The sequence below is a fragment of the Bombus huntii genome, chromosome 17, assembly GCF_024542735.1.
Source record: "Bombus huntii isolate Logan2020A chromosome 17, iyBomHunt1.1, whole genome shotgun sequence".
In the NCBI taxonomy this organism is placed as follows: domain Eukaryota; kingdom Metazoa; phylum Arthropoda; class Insecta; order Hymenoptera; family Apidae; genus Bombus; species Bombus huntii.
Window position 1 is genome coordinate 4,760,186 of NC_066254.1, and position 18,200 is coordinate 4,778,385.

At 38.0% G+C, this 18,200-nt stretch overlaps 1 protein-coding gene across 15 annotated transcripts in view; it reads right to left on the bottom strand.

Moving 5' to 3' along the window:
• Positions 1 to 18,200, bottom strand: part of LOC126875258 (AMP deaminase 2) — a 33,499-nt gene that overhangs the window by 9,903 nt on the left and 5,396 nt on the right. For 6 of the 15 annotated variants that reach the window (XM_050638095.1, XM_050638091.1, XM_050638094.1 and 3 more), the window contains one exon: positions 9,804 to 9,981. In XM_050638095.1, the coding sequence (XP_050494052.1) occupies positions 9,804 to 9,981 (178 nt within the window). Of the gene's footprint in view, positions 1 to 1,364; positions 1,820 to 6,177; positions 6,365 to 9,803; positions 9,982 to 10,729; positions 10,846 to 14,666; positions 14,938 to 16,645; positions 16,760 to 17,707; positions 17,775 to 18,200 lie in introns of those variants that run through there. The other 9 variants (XM_050638105.1, XM_050638096.1, XM_050638098.1 and 6 more) reach the window with 9 other exon arrangements.

Here is an 18,200-nt window from a genome sequence, read left to right on the forward strand (position 1 = left end):
ACATCTTGAAACGAACTTGTACTCCAAGTCGTACAAGAATCACGATAGCTTCTGGCTACTACCAGATACAAATGTTTCTCGTCTATTAATACCTTGCGTCGTGGTAATGCACGTTCGTCACCGCTCGTTGCGTATATCTTTTCTTTTTTCTCGTAACTCTTTAACGACTCTTCCAATGGCGTACGTTTATGTAACTTCTTTTTTTCTTATCTCGGCCCGTAGAACGTGTATAGACAGCGTCTGGCCGGGAAAACAAAACTGGGACGGCAAACACCTTGTATATCGATCATCCGCAGCGTCTGCCACGTACGATATCGTTGAGAACCTTAAATATTGACGATAATATCGATCGTCTGGACGCTCCTTTAAAGTTTCATAATTTTCCGAACGTTGTTGACCAGTGGATGAGAGTAACGTCGCTACTGAAATATTTGTTGTTAGCTGACGCGCTTCGTAGCAATAACGGCGTAAGTTGTGTCGTAAACATAGCTAAAAGTAAAACCAGAGAGAATGCGAACCACGTTGTTTATCTCGACGTTGTACATTTCCTCCGTTATTTAATTACAAGTTTTACCGGACGAACAAACTCGTTCGCTTCGTCTCCTGAGAAATCACCTTTTTCTCTGCAGTTGCGTCATCGCTGCGCTGGAACGGCGAGCGTACGTAAGGTTCTCTGAATTTCTCCAAAAATCTGCATAGAGATTATATCTCTTGCTATTTATAACGTTTAGTTAGACGAAACGTCTTAAATTCATCTCTCTGCTACTTTCAACCGCAATTAACGAAAAGCGTAGTCAAACTGCACGATTCAACGACCAGATCTGCAATCTTATCGTTTATTATCCAAGCTAACTGTTAGACTGTCTCAAAAGTCTCATTTTCTGTTTTGTATTATTTCGTTGAGCTATGTCGTTACGATCCATTTTGTTCTATCGCTACTTTTGTCTTCTTACTATTCCTCCGTAGCAACAATGGTAGTAGGACAAGCTGGATCATACGGAGTTCGATGAAATAACATAAAACAAAAAATGCTGTGCGTCTATTGTTTCCTGATAAAACGAAAGAAACTTTTGGCACAGCCTGATACTTTTCGTTTCATACGAAGACGGATGAAAATCACTCGTCAGATCCAAAAAGAATATTCGTACCATCGTACAAGAAACGCACGGCGATCCGACTGATCCGAGCGCGAAGAATACGACACGTCGGATCCCGTATTATCGATTTCTTCGAAAATTATCACGCGCAAAAGAGACATTTTCAGGGTAATACAAAAAATGATCGTTCTTCGTGTCTATCTTTAAAGCCCCGTCCTAAAAGGGTTAAAAGGTGTGAGGAATCATGATGACGGCATTTTAATTTACCTCAAGAGTATCCTATTATCCCTGAGCCATCGTTTCGATTCGTTCGCACCAGCGAACATGTTACACGATCCTTCTCTCGTATTTTACGTCTGTTGCATGCACGCTGACAGCGTCCGAAAAACGAAATGTTCTCATAAGCAAATGTTCCTTTCTTGTCGCATGCTTTTTCATTTCTCTTTTCTTTACTTATCGCAAAACTCGACAAAGCAAACAACGATATTCCAGTTTCCTTATCCGTTATATTTTATTATCAGTTCTCATCGCGAACTTGGTCGTTCGTTTCGTCTCAATGCCAACTTTCCAGCGGGATTTAATTTACGTTTGGCCTCGTTCTAAGCTCACATCGCATCCATAACGCGTTACGTCTCGTCGAACGATCGTCTAGTTAGCTGGTTAAACGTTAGCCAGTTTACAATCGAGGGACCCAGACGTGGAAAACGTGCGAACACGTGGTACTAAAAATTGACGGCAAAATCAGCTTCAGCAGAAGAATAAATTCTTCTGGAGAAAGTTAACGTTAAACCGCGATCGTCTTAATCGTTGATCGACGTACATTCGAACAGCTCTTTTTACTGCACGGTATTCTGTCCAAGCGTTAAACCGTCTGCCAAAGGCAAACAACGGCAATATCCGAACGTTTTGTTATGAGATTATAACGTTTCTCAGCGACCGATGCCTTCGTTCCTTTCAAATATGTACATGTTTTATTAGCGTTCACGTGCGATGTATTCTTTCCTCTGCTCCATCGAGTGAATTCTCGTTACGACAGTTTGGTAGGAAACTATCGGGGTTCTGATTGTTGCAAGAAAATACGAAAGTGGTGCAAGCGTCAACAGAATTAGGCAAAATACGCGGCGTCGGAAAAGCCAGAGACATTAGAAGACGAAAACAAAAACATATTGAAAATTATCCAAAGCGCGTAGATATAAAAATTTGTACAAATGGAAGTTGTTTATGTTGAAAGAATTACGTGGTGAGTTGGCAAGCAAAAACATACGGAACGCATACATGGAATTTATATCTTATTATAATACTCTGATTCTGTGTCCTCAGCTCGAACAAGTCAATCCGCTGCACAAAACTACGCAGTCTATTCAATATGCACGTTACATCCCTACAATTCCTACAGATAGGTTCGACCAACTGAACATTAATCGTCAAGTACGAAGCATAAAATTATATTCGCTGCATAAGAGAGCTAACAGAAACCAAATAACGTATGTTCTACTAGTACGAATTATAAAACGAACAGAACAAGCGACAAGTTTCCAAACCAAAGATCGCACACGCGAGCCTCGTTGCAGCAAGATAAATAACGATAAATAATAATAATAATACAACAAACTAGCGCTGCGTACTACTGTCAATATTAACCAGTTAGCTGTTGCTAACGATAGAAATAAATGTTTTCATTGTCTAATTTTATTACTGCAGTTTATTGCAGTTACCAAATTGCGATTTAAACAGCAAATTGCAACTACTTTTCACGGCTGACGAGTATATTCGTCGAAAATAGCTAACTGGTGGCGATTAACAGTTTGCTTCGCGAGCTAGGTAGATCGTCGCGTTTCTTACGATGCCATCAGGTGTCCCAATACTTATGCACTTTCATCAAGCTTCGATGCAGAAGTGGAACACATACGGACAGATATAGATCGCACGTAAGAATTACATTGCAAGTTGTCTAAGGAGACGGAATAACGTGGCTTTCTTTCCCCACTAGACATAGAGGAAAGTCGTACAGTACCGGCCAAAATTCTCGCTTCTACCGTTAGTTAAATGCGCTATAAATGGACAATTAAATAAATACTACGAGAATGCAAGGCGATAGGGATAACACGATTGAAAACGATCTTTTTTCATTAAACGAAAAACAGTTTTTCCCGCTTAGTTTCACCTAGGAAATGGCTAGAACGCACGGAAAAACACCGCTGACAAATATTAAAAAAGAAAATAATGTCGATACATGTATCGGCGCCGCCGCTAAAGAGCTTCTTCCTCCTCCTCGATACGCGTATCGACCCCGTGCTGAACGTGTCAATAGAAGCATGAAAAACGCAACAGAGATATCGATAAGCATTTCGAAATTTTCCCACATATTTTCAAAGTCTGGTAAAACGGTTGCCCTTTAATTTAAATCTTCCGGTTAACGCAGGAGAGAACGCGGAGAGAGAAAAAGAATACGTTTGCCTACGGAGGGTTAATTTAATCCTGTTCGCAGAAGGTTACACGCTACATCGCTGGAAGGCAATGAAACGAACGGTAGAACGCACGAGCTACATAGTTGATAATAGAAAAAACAAAGAGTCGATATAAATTGCAGCATATGGCCTTTCTTCGCTGAGCCCCTCAATCGTCTTGTTGTCACGAAACATGTAAATATTTACGATCGTCGTCGGGCGTTTCGAAACGGTATCGAAGGCAATCGTGCGTTTCATTATTTCTCGTTACCGGACGAACGGTAACGACGATTCGAAAAAAAATACCACTTGCCGGAATTCTACCGTAATATCTGTGCAATAACACGTTCGATTTTACTCGCGAGGTTTTAAGTCGACTTTACCGTAAGAATCTAGGAAATGAGCGTATAAAACGTATCTGCGATATTTACGCTATTCGTAAATAGTACTGCACGTGTGCGTTCGCAAACAGAATAAAATCGTGCGAAGATAACGCATGTACGATTCGACTGTTAAACACTTCGATCGCATATACAATGGTTGTTGGATAAAAGACGCAGACAGAATTTGCTCGCGATAGGTTTCGAGTAGAGCAACGGCCGTATTCGTTCATATGTTGCTACGATCGCTACGAATGCGCAACGATTTTGCGGTAAGAACGACAGGAAGATCATCGCGGCTTGAACGAAGAAACATGAGAAAAGGAAATGCGTCGATGATCGACAAACGGGGGAACGAAATTTCCATAACGACGTACATCTCCTACGCGTAACCTGTTACATAGAGCGCTCGTAAACCTCGACGATATCAAGTGCAGTACTGCCGCACCTTTTCACGAGTTCGGAAAATTTTTTCACGAAATATTCGGAGGAACGAGTGTCCGCAGCTGTTAACCAGTTAGCTGTTGCGACCTCCTTGAAAAGCGTATAGCCAAAAAAGTGCGTGGCAAAAAGTAAGCGAGTTTACTCGTCGAACAAAAAATATATGTGGCTGTTATAATATAGGATTAAGTTGCACCGAAAAGACTGCTTTATTTCTTAATTTTATTACCGCAGTTTGTCGCAATTACCAAATTCTGACCACTTTTTACGGTTGACGAGTATACTCGTCATAACACGAGATATTGCCACTTCTTTGTGTCGAGTATACTCGTCGAAAACAGCTAACTGGTTAAAGAACATAATGTCGAATCATGCGTCTGCATATGTGCTCTATGTACGTATACGTGGCTCACGAAAATATTCGCACGCTCCTAGGAACTGTTTATGCATATACGAGTCGGTTAACGCAAGAGCGACGTAAACAGAAAAATGCCGATCACTGATTAACGAGGAGCGAAGTCGGAATCCTGTAACGTACAATAATATTAAAGAACGTTACACCTGTTTTATGTAAGTCACCGTACAGTTATGTCTGAAGATAGCACATCTGCACGAAACAGAATCAAGGTTAAGCTTCAGAGATGCGGCGTTAAACCAAATAGCTAGAAAACTGACTTACGCTACTTTCGCGTTAGACGGCTCGTATTATACGAAACGTTTTGAGACTTCATTGGCTCTGGAACGGGACACGACCGTCGTGATTACATTGGTAATATTTGAAACGAATCTGAAAATGTATGTAAAAATTAGAAGATATTTTACGGATTTCGTAAAAGTTAGTGTGTTTGAACAAAGCATTTGAACAGTGAATTGTTCGTTGTATGAATAATACACAATATGTAGTGAGATTATCTTTGGCACTGATCGCACGTCGAAGACCATTGTCCATGCTGTGTATTAATTTTTAATTAACTGTATGTTTATAATAAATGTCTATGTATATAAATGTGATAAATAAATCTAAAAATGTATGCACAAGTTAGAAGATACGTAGTGGAAGCGAATAAGCCACAAATGTATGTAGCGAAATTGTCTCTTGCGCCAATGGCATGCCTAAGACTACTTATTCATCCTGCATAGTAATGTTTCGTTAACAAGTGTATGTCTGCAATAAATATTTTCCAACTTCTCTACATACATTTCCGGACTGCTTTCAAATCTTACTATCGTAACCACGACAGTCGTGTCTCGTTACTAGACCGCGTATCTTTATGCAAAGATCGTTCATTTGAAAATACAAAATTGCACAAATCACGCGTAATATGAGGAACCATAAGAAAACATCCAAAGTACAGCGCTTTCTATGATACGTGGTAGTTAAATCAATTTCTCAATTTCTGGAGATTCTTTTTTCTCAGCTATATCCTTAAGAACACGAGTTTCCGTGAAAACTCACAGTCTACTCGTCTACGGTGCCAACGAAATATCGAAAAGTTTCGTACACGCATAACGTACACGATATTCCCGTAAATAAGAATTCTGTGGTAAGTTGTGGAACGCTTTCACGAGCCACTGTGTTTAAGTGTCAAAATGTCGTTGAGGATTCGCTCGACAGTTTATCGTTGCACAGGACGGGAAACTAAGCGAACGCGAACGTCTAACCAGGAAGAGACGGCGGCTCGGTCTTATTTCCGTTCCCTTTCCGTTATTCATCGATACGACGGTAACGCGTAATTCGAAGGTGTCACGGCATAGTAAACGCGGCGAGAGTCCGCGAATGTAAAATTTCTGTCAATCGATACGTTAACTCACATAGCCTAGCCTCGGAAATTCTCGTGGCGAGGTCATGAAAGACTATCGTAAAGCCGACCGGGGATCATGCGGTCGTCCAACACGAGTCTGATATTTCTTGGTAGAGTACCGGAAACGATCTACGTTGCACGCAGATCATACCGCCGCGCACTTCCTACCACCACGATGGTCTTACGACTACTAAAAGGCCGGCCATGAAGGCTGCTCGCGAACCTAACCCCAACCTAACCCCTTCCCCACGTCTATGCCACTGCCACGCCATCATCGTCGCGCCACACCGAATCGCGCCACTCGTTCATTGTCAACCAAGCAACCACATTGTCCATATTGCGAAGACGTAGTTCGTTTGATGTAGCCCCTATAGATTGTCGCTGCTTCAATTAATCGCGGTAGCTCTATTATCGTTATAAAGAAGCTTTCGTTTAATCGTTTAGGAATTAACCCGAAGGTAACAGACGACGCAATTGTATCGCCACAAGGCAGCTCTTAAAAATCAATTTCATCGCGCCATGATGTTCCGCTATGCGTAGCTGTGATCCTCGCAAAGAACATAACTAGATACTTTAATCTGCTAACTTGTATTCCGATTATATTCTGTCACAGAAAGTTATATCCTGTATTTGTTTACCCCGGTTTTGTCTCGGCCAAACGTTGTCGTTGCGTTCTGTAGGCACCGAGATAAGGAAAAAGTGTCGTATAAACGTATGCGTGTTATTGGCAGCATCGTCAAGGAGTTATGACAAAAGAACGATATAGGAAATGACCGATAACGAATATGCGTTACTACGTATACTATACGTATACTAGTACAGAGTATGAATGGATCAAGAACAATTACATCTGATGGTAGTCGGTAGCCACGATTCTACGACTCCAACTACAAGTCCATTACAAAATGTTCACCGTTCCTGACGATATAAGATTGGCAGTGGCAAAAGGTCAAAGAGATGAATTTCGAATGGGTGCTGAATTTTTCAAGTTCATTCATAGCACTCTACCAGTAGAAAGTACAGAGAATTCGTCGCGTTTCATTTTATATCCATTACCTTTTCAAATTCTGTTCTTTTTTGAAGGATTTTTCAATTTGGGGGGTGGTCAAGAGTCGCAGGAGGGCCAGCAGGCTGACGAAATTGCACGACGTCGTGTTTCGCCAGAAACTGCTAGATAAGGTGCGATGAATGAGCCAGTTGTCGTAGCGAAGCACGAAACAGATTCAGTCATCGCTTTTCCAAAACTCAGACCGTTTCCGTCTCACTGCGTCACGTAATCGCTTCCGAGTATTCGGACAATGTTCCTTGTGCGTCGTCTGATTTTTGCCGCGTTTATATGGTAAACGCTACCTTGCTGGACAAGGAAAACAACGATTTCCTTGACCAGCAAGTACTGCGCTTGAATCTAATATAAATAATATATAATACATGACATTAGTTAGAGTCACGTCTTATACATTACACAAAATACACCAGCTACAATGGTAACCACAGCAGATTAAACAGTAAACCAGATAGATCTACGTTGCAGTATTGATCGCTATTTCACTGCATAAGAACTAAGATCTATCGTGTGAGATAATTTTACCAGTGCTCATTTTAATCGCAAACGTAATAGTGCTTGTACTGAGAATATGTTAATGGCAAATTATGTGAAAAAATTAGTCGAGTCGTAAAATCATACTTTCTAGTAGAAATTTTATTCCAAGTTTTAGCTTACTGCACAAATCTTAGAATGATAAAAATGAAATATTATATGAAGGTACTCGTTGACCTTCCGTTAGGCGGCTATTTTTTTTCCACCTGGCCTAAGCAAGCAAATGTAATAGAAATCGAGCGCAACTGAAAATTTATTTTCAGAAGCTTCAGCACTCGCATCAAGAGGCATGGTATGGAACTAACAAGAGTAATAGCCAAGAATAGAATTGAATTAGGTACATGCACCTTCGTAGATAATCCCAATTATAGACGGCAGTTAAAAAGAGATCATAAATTCTGACCGCCTATAAAAACGCATTGCAATGAAATTTACGTCTTTTTAAGACAACACGAGACTCGCAAGTGGATCGCATAAAAGTGCAATTTTCATCATTAATAGAATGTCCTGAAGGAAATGTACCGGTGTTCTATTTTAAAAGCACGAAATGACCTCTAGAATGAACGACTAGGGCAGGAAAAGATTACAGGCTTTTTTACACGATGGAAATGGCAAATTTCCTCTCAGCAGCGAATAAAAGATTACAAATTGAAAAATGAAAAAAATTCCTAAACTGAAGAATTAAGCGTAATCTTAAAAGCATAGTTGAATATATTATTTATCTTAATTCAAGTGCGTATCAAAAGTATAATACTTATATCCTTAATGTAGTATATGGTTAATTGTACTTATTAGTAATGATCGTAACGTGTAGTACGTTCCAGCAATTTTATGAATGTTTACTACGACTATTGGAGTAATTGTAAGTCATATTTCATTTTGTAGTCTTTAAAATTACTTCAAGTATGTCTTGTAATAAATGTTCTTCTGGTAAGTAGTATTTTCTAGCAAGTATCGTGTCCTATACAATGTTATATAATGTACGTATAACTATAATATAATAATTTATAACAATAATTTTGGAGTTACGTTGCTAGAATTTTTGGTTAATGTCATGATATAAGGGTAGCTTAAATTTTTTGGAGCATACGAGTACGCTGTAGCTTAAGGCCGTTTAAAACCGTCTTCGTTATGCTTTTCTCTCGCTATTCTCAGTAACGCTTTGGAAAGGGCTGTATCGCGACTACACATAACTACTGCAACGGGTTAAAGAATGACCTCGTTCCAACGTTGAATTTTCATGAATTCTGGAGCAAGGCAATCGATTTATCAAACTGTTCAACAAACTCGTAATATCATCAGTTTTCAAACATTTACAAGAATAATTACCATTTTTATAAAATTGCAGTGAAAACTGCTCAAACATAAGAAAAAAGTTTTCAGGTAATTACTTTTGACCTAGGTAATATAGAAAACCTTAAGGTATTAGTCAGATATATATATATATATATAGAACGTGGTTGAAGAATTATCAGTACTGATAATGAAATCTATATCGATAAATAAACATCTCTACACCGAATCTATAGAGTTATTGGTGACATGTTTAAGTGGACTAATTGGATAAGTAAAGATTACACGTACATATTTGAACATGCTCTTACAATTCTTTAATTTAATTTACAGTATCATAAAAGATAAACGAAGAACATCGTTTTACGTAACCTGTAAGATAATTCGTAATAACGTCTGGATAAGCTCGAATAAATTGAATCAGAATAAGACTCATCCTAAATATATTTTATCGCTATCGCGAGTGGAAGAATACAAAAACCGACAGAACTTTCCAGTACAGTAACTGAAGTACTAAGAAGACCAGTAGGCGATCGTGCTTCCAAATTTTCCACGTATGATTCGTACAATTTATGAACTGGCGTATTTCAGATCAAATTCGGCTGGACTATACCGTGGCTGCTCTCATTGCGTCACGTGTAAACAAGTTTTATCGATGTCTGATTAGACGTCATCCGGTCGTACCATGATCACCAGCGTGAATCAAGGTTCATTTTTTAGAAGAAAAGTACGAACGCGTTACTTACTTGACGGTTAATTGCCTCTGTATGAGAAGCTTCTTCTCGATTTGTTCGATTGGAAATTGTGGCACCTCATAGGGGGCAGAAATTTCATTGGGCAATTCGTGCGGTACAAGTCTTAAGGAGGTTCCACCACCTGCACCTGTTCCGCCACCTTCCAGACCAAACACCGGACTTTCGCTTCCTGTAATGAAAAGCATCGTCCCTTTTTAGTAGGAAAACGTTTACACTAAACGTATTATTATACCTCGAAAGCGGATGCAAAATGCCTTAAAACGAGTTTAGTCGAGTACAGCGGTTCTTAATCTCTGGTCCGTGGACCCCAAATGGTCGCAAACTCTTCACGGTGCGACTCTCACGCGCAACTTGTTATTTTACTACTCGAGTAAAAAATATTTAACCAGTTAACTGCGTTCGACGCGCTTACTCGTCGTTTTATTTACTTATCGCGCTAATTACACACCCCATAAGAGATTTTTAAAACTAAACTCCGCAGTTAACTGGCTAAGGAGTACGCGTACCTAAAAAATGTTCCAGGTGTATGTGCATTTATCTTTATTTATTTAGACCGAATATCTCCTCTGCAAATTTGAAGATCGTTGATGAGCGATTGACGAACGTTTTAAATATTTCAGGCCTGTTACGGATTCGAAGTTTGAATCAAGTGGAAACACGGATTACTATATATAAGCGACAACAGGAAATTATTTAGAATAAACGTGATTATCGAGAGACTAAGAACCGCTGGTTTAGCGGTACTACCTCAACACTTGGTTAACAAGATTGTACGCTTCTGTGTATGTCTAATGCAAATTGCTAAGTAAGTTTCAACGTGCGTAGTTCGTTGCTGTGAACTAGAAAACGCTTTCACTGTAACCGCCAATTATTTAACGTAAACGCAGCAAACATACACGTTGCATCGAGAAAATTACCATCGTTCCCCGCCTGCCCCGTTTTTTGCAACCATTCCGTAATAGAATTTCGCTTATATCCAGACAAGTAGTCAGTTTCGCTACCCAGCACCATCGTGCAGTTTTCTTCTGCTCGTCTAGAAAGATTTGCCAGAATTCTAATATCGAACATGATTTCGCCAATTTCTACTCGAATCTGTCGATCGTCTACGATAGTTGCAGCTTGTTTACTTGCAAATAGAACTCGATATCAATTAGTAAAAAAAAAGCAATCGAATATGTATATGTCGTATCAGACATATTAGACTTGGGCAACTAAGTGGACGCAGATTTTGTCATTACGTGGTATTGACAAAATCCGCAATCACTTAGTTGCCAACCCGATACAAGATCCGAACGTTTGTTTGCTGACTGAGTAATTACAAAAGAAAACGATAATCGTGATACTGGAACTTTCGACCTTTAACCAGTTAGCTGGTTCTGACGAGTATACATTTTAAGTACACGCTTTTCAAAGAAGTCGCAACAGTTAACTGGTTAATGTGTACCTAAATATATTGCACGTAATTAGTTGGAGCTGAAGCAACATGACAAAAATAAACGAGTATGTGTAACCGTGTTTCTATCTGAATAAAGGTAAACGTTAATATTGCTAAAAATATTTACATCTCTCGGTATTTGCAAAAACAAAGAATCTGGCACCGGCCACTGTAACTGGCTTGACGGTTTTACTATTAGGCAAATTCGATTTACGAGTAGTTTAAGAAGAGTAAACGATAATCTCAAATACAATAAATCCCTGCGCGTTAATCGATCGCCGAGAAGTCCCGATTTTCGACCACTTATAAAGAGGATTTGCTGTCCAAATTCGTTCTAAAGAGGCGAAGGCGAGAGATTTCGATTTCGCGTTACAATTCGCTATAACATTGATAAATTTTCTACCAAACGATAGACCTCGTTAAAAGAAGTAGCTTTTGTCTGAAAACTTTTCGTCTGTTTTCGATCTCTTGCGGCTCGCGAGTTATGTGTTTAATCAAAAAGTTCGTGGAATTTTGGAATTTCCCGGTGAGAAAGCGCCGACTGAAAAAAGAAAACGTTTGTTCGTTTGCGATCTACCACAAACATATACAATACATACAATAAATAGAAAATGTTGTAAATCACGGCTGACATCAAAGGGCGATATGTAATCTCATTTTCTGTTTATGTTATATAGTAATTTTACGTACATATTTAGATATAGAATTATAATTTCGTGTTTATGTTGTATGTTTTTTCTACGAAAATATTACTTTCATTTGTCGAGCGTATCTCGAAAGTTGTACCAATTGTTGACATGTATTATATCGATAACGATATCGTATTTAGCTTTTCACCTCCGCGTTTGGAAGGAACAATTTATGAACATGTACCTGTACTTAAATGAATAACAATCACCCTGTATAATATGCGAGGCAAATCTCTAGTAAGTTTCATTTCTTCCTCTCATGTTCATAAAACCATAAATTTGCATAAACATGCAGAGTCTATTTCTAAGTCCGACCAGAAGTTGCAACAGCTTTCTGTTTACATATGCAATATTGAAGTCAAGTTAAATCAAAGTGTATGTTATTCTTCAGAGTTCGAGTACTATTTTTGGGAATCCGAATCTTTCAACACGTTGCAGTTCTCTGACGCCAATACGCCAGCAACCTTGACAGCGTGACAATCGTTGTTTGATTTTGCTTTAATCATAAACGACGTAAACCAAATTTACACACGTTTATAATATTTCCCTTTCTTAAACGAAATTCTTTGTTTCAAGCTGGAGGCTATATGCGAGAGCATTCTCACAATGTGTACCCAATTTAATCACCTTTTGTAATTTGCAGCTTTTATAGTCAACTTGATAAACAAAGTAATTGAAACCATAAACGATAACTTTTATAAACTAAATTTTTTAAGTTTTAAGAATTAATATCTGCCTCTGAACGATTTTGATTGTGAATACTATATAGGACCAACATTTTTTACGTTACTGGTAACCATTATCGATGACGAAAATTGTTTTTCTTTATGAATAACCATTATTGACAAGAGGAATTGTTTTCAGTCACGACTCACTATTATCGGTGACAGAAGTTTCGTTTGTCTAGGTTAAGAGTAATCAATATCGATGGCTGTGTGTACATAACCAAGACAGATGAATTTTAATATTTTTTTCACAACTTTATTCCTCGAAAAATTTCTGCAAAATTTAACGATAGCTGATTTCCATTTAAATAAAAATTAACTTCCTCTCGATGATTTTCTTTTTTAATTTTTAAAATAATTGTTACTTTCGTCTTCTAATCGAAATATTACTTCTTACGAGTAGCACGAAATGGAACTTGCGGATCAAAATTGATTCTAACCTTAATTACACCAAGCCCGAGTGACAACGCTTATATAACATCTACTTCGTTCTGAATAATTCAGCGCGATTAAAGAAAACGTAATGTTTCGAACGAAAGTTTAATTTAGGATTAAACTAAATTTTAACAGAAAGTGGAAACAGAGAAGTGAAATAAATGAGCGAATGATATTATATAGATATAGAGGGAATTCTATCGGTTTAGGTTTAAGATAACGGCATTTTTTAATGAGATTTTTATTTTAAATTCCCGAGAAAGCAGTTAACCTTAAACAAGACACTGCTTTCGTGACAAACAAAGCACATGTCTCACAACTATTGCTAAACGAAGGATACGTATTATCACATATACGTAGGTATACCATGAAATGAAAATACGATTCAGATCACATCGCTTGGTTATTTACATATGACGAAAGTAACCTATATGTACCCAATATGTATATAGTTGGTGTGATGTTTATGTTGGAAATTACGCTACACAGGTTACACTTATCAAACATTTTATAGGATAGTTAAAAGTTTGTTTTGAAAACTTTCTTTGTTTTCTTTGTTTTGTAAATTCCTAGATTTTTTTGATAAATTTTTCTACAAATTTGATGGGACCTATTCGATATATTAACACAGACATTTTTTGCGGAAATAACGCACGATCAAAACGTTATTCTGGATTTAAAATATTCCATTCATAGGACTGATAACTCGATAAAGTTGTCACGACCCATGACTTACGTCAAATTTACAAAACCAAATGCGCAGTATTAATAGAACAGAACGTGGAGAATAGCATGAGACAAAAGGGCAATGGCTGTTTGCACGCGTTGAGTACAATGAATACTTTTTTGCCTTATGCTGTCTGCCACCTGATATAGACAAGTAATTTTGCCAATGCACAGTTCCCAGCCGTAACAAACTGTCGGCTCACACTAACAAGAGTATGTCAACAAACAGACGTTTCATTTTTTGCGCAGTACCTCCGATTCAATCGCGAGTGTACTATTTTTGTTCTTTAAGCAACGATCTTCGTATACAAGTAGCTCTATTAGTTTGAGTCAGCGAAACCGATGTTCGTGAATAACTATTTCCAGAAAAAATGTCTGCTCGCATGAGTCATCCTTCGACAGTTTCATTTGGAGTGTATCCAAAATCTAGAAATTAGATATGTATGTACACAGACGATTACTAAAGATAAATTGCTTTGAATCGTTTACATGTTTTCTTTAGTTACAGTTATAGATAAGATATGACACATTGGATTATTTTAATATCGCGACTAAAGGGCAAAGTAATTGTAAATCAAACTAAAATCCTTCAAGTTTTTCTAATACAAAATCCTATAATGCTTCGAAAAAATACCACATTAACCATGATGTCCGTGACACGATATTGGTTCGTGAGGCAGTTACATGAATAATCAACGAGAAGATGAAAAACATGACTTTAACATCTGAGACAACGACGTCTTTTGTTTCAGCAAAAGTACGAGAAATTCACACGTACATACAAAACTTATCGCACAGACGATCGACATTTCGAAAATCAGGATTCTGACAGGACAAATCTTACACAAATAAATACCACACTATCTTTGCTTCTGGCCACTAATACTAATAACGATTTCCTCAATTATGATATCACAAAAACTCGGCAGTACACTGCCGTTTCCGAAGAAAGATGACACAAAACAGTTTTTCAGTTTTCCTCGTGTCAAATGCGTCAAAAAATGTGTCAAAAACGCGGGGACGAACTACAAAATAAAGGCGATACTCCTAGTTCGTAGTACAGAGGGCACTGACCACATTAACTGGTCGCGAGTATCGAATACACTGACTGTAGCGTACAGTTGGCACTTGGTAGACGTCGTAGAATCCGTACGCACGACTACACGTTCGCTAGTCTACATGCACGTCTCTACCTCTAACACTAACGCAACCGTGTTTTCTGGTAGCGCCGTTAACGCACGCACGCCAACGTTGTGAAACAGTTCTCAAGAAGCGTTAGCCACCGCACGTTTTTCATAACCTCATAAGATGTGTACACATTCCTTCCTTTTTGTTCATCTTTCGTGAATTAGCGCTGTTCATTCGTGCACAGGAATTATTCGTTAACATGTTAACTATGACGCGAATTTTACATCTCTAACGATGGCCACTAATGATGTAACAAGAGTACACGTGGAATTTTCATACACACACACACACACACACACACACACACACACACACACACACACACACACACACACACACACACACACACACACACACACACACACACACACACACACACACACACACACACACACACACACACACACACACACACACACACAGGTAGATAGATAGATATACATATTTATATACATAATATTTGTACTTGGCTTGCGTATTCTCATTTGATCCACATTCTTCAAACTACGCATATAGTTACGCACGATATGCATATATATTTATACACAAAGTATAACTATACATATACATACCACATGTGTAGTTTTAAAGAATGTGGGTCAAAAATGAGAATGTAATATATAATATACATGTCCTGATTATTATCGGCAACCAAAAGCATTTTGATCATTTATAACAGTTATTTCTAACCGAAGTCGGCTAAAATAACCTACTATTACTACCGTAAACCTAGTATTGAGTTAATAAAACTATCATGTAACATGCTTTTTGAATTGGACGTAAAGCCCCTAGAATCTCATGGAAAAAGCAACGAATGGACCCATTTATGCTAAACATGGGTGACCTTGGTTTCGCTATGAAAACGAACTATTTTCGTCGAATTCTTTTATCGTCATTTGCAGTATACTCGACACCATTAAAGTGCGGTTCAAAACATTTCTTGCTACATGGCCTCGCAAATAGCAGAAAAATAAAGTCGCGTTACGCGGATACCCTGCATACTGGTGATCTTTATCGGTCTATCAGATCTACTGAGATGAGTTCTTCAAAGCCTTCTCTGTACATGCTGGTTATATAATTGTTAGCCAGTGAATTGCTACGAGCTTCTATTCTGTTTTTATCATCTGTAGACATTTAATTATTAACAAAAATATGAAACTCTCCGTTTAGAATTCATTACTCATAAATCAAGTCCTGGCACTCGACCAAAGACTGGTCCTAAGCGCCAAGAAGCCGCTTTTCATAAACGAGATCGATAGAGACACTTGGCGCAAGTGTTTACAGATATGCGATTTGCAGATTTTTCATACGCCAAAATCATACGAATCATCCTCACTATGATTATATCATGCTTTTCATTTCTAAATTCAATTAACTTTGCCAAAACTTTAAATATCGTTAAATTGCTAAAAATAGAAGATTCCGTGGCTAAAATAGAAATATCTGCACTTTTAGATTTCACTGATACGCCATTACACGTTCCAACGGTTTTAATTCAAGAAAGTAATTTGTATAACGAAATTTCGATAAGATCAATTAAGAAATTGTAAAGACAGCAAGAAATATTCTCATTTTGTGACTAAATAACGTTAGACTTACTTGACATAGGATATCTGTATCTGACAAAGATTTTACCTGTGAATAGACCTGTAAACCTGTGGAATAGACGACTCTAACTTCTGAGACACCCAGCTACGCGGATTACTCGTCAGCAAGACCGTCGGAAGATTTCTCACGTTGTACGCGAGGAGCGGTCATCCCTACTCTCACTGCCACTCTTAACAAAATCACAAGCTCGCGTATTCGCCAAAGACATATATGATAGTGGCAGTGGCAGTGGCAGTGGGAACACGATTAAAGGGGTCATCTAGCAATGGCAACTCTGCCGCGAGATACCCTAGTAGACAAAATAACTCGGACACCCACTCGTAGAGATACATTCGTATCTCACGAGATAAGATACATAGCTGAGAACATCGATGCCAGGGCTGAACTTGCTGAAAGTTCCAAAGCAGAAGCCAATCGGACGCCATTACATCAAGGCGATACCACCTGCATTGTGCATGTTGATTCGTTTAAAAATGCGATTTGTACATCTTCAGTCCTCGCATATGCAAACGTATGTACGTACCAAATATGGAACCTACAATTAACTCAATTAATTAATACAATTAAACACAATGAGCGTTCAGCGTGTGTAACATGGAACATGTCAATGATGCTGTTACTGCCAATCGTGTTGCAGAATTATATTTATTTTCTAGCTACCAGTTCTACAGGCTGTATTAGACAGCGTTTTTTTTTCTCGTCGCATTTGTTTACATTTTTTACCGCGACTTCGAGATTCTTAAATCTTTGCATGGTACACAATATATTAGGTTGTCCGGAAGGTGTCTTTCTTTTACAGACACGTTTTTTACAACGATGCATAAAAATACAAACATGAAACCTAATCTGTCGAACATTGTGATCTGAATGTTATGATCTTTATTTTGATAGAACAAAATGGATCATACGTAATTCGATAAAATAATATAAAAAGGAAAATGTTGTGCTTTCCATTATTTCCTTATAAAACGAAAGGAACTTTTCGGCCGACCTAATATTAACATACTAATATCCGTTAATCTTGAAAAAAGGCATGTTTCTCTTCTTGGGAGATTTTTTAAATCAGCTGTTCCATTTAGATTTAGTCACCTTTTCTATTTAGATGCGATTTACTAATCGTTTCCCACGTTGATTCATACATGATTAGATTCCTTCTAGGAAATTACGAGAAATCTTTTAAACGGTAATTGCTTCCAGTTACTTAGCTTTGTCACACTTCTAGCACCTCCACTGCACTTACGTAAAGTTATATCGAACGATACAGCTAGAACGTACAATTTCAGAGACGCAAAATTCTCAGAAGACCTTTTCTACAACTTCAGACATAAATTTTTTACAAGATCCTTCGTAAATAACGTTATAAAGGAATATGATCGAAAGGTTCGATTGTCCAAAATCGAAAAGTAGATGAATTGCTACAGCGATAAATTACTACGCAGTAGATATATCGATATCAGTGATTTCTGATGACAGAATAAATTATCACTTCAAGTACGTGCTTCAAACACTTTAATTGCAGAATACCACGAAAAGAATTGCTTTCTACGAAACTATTCAACCAATAGATAGTACACTTGGATAT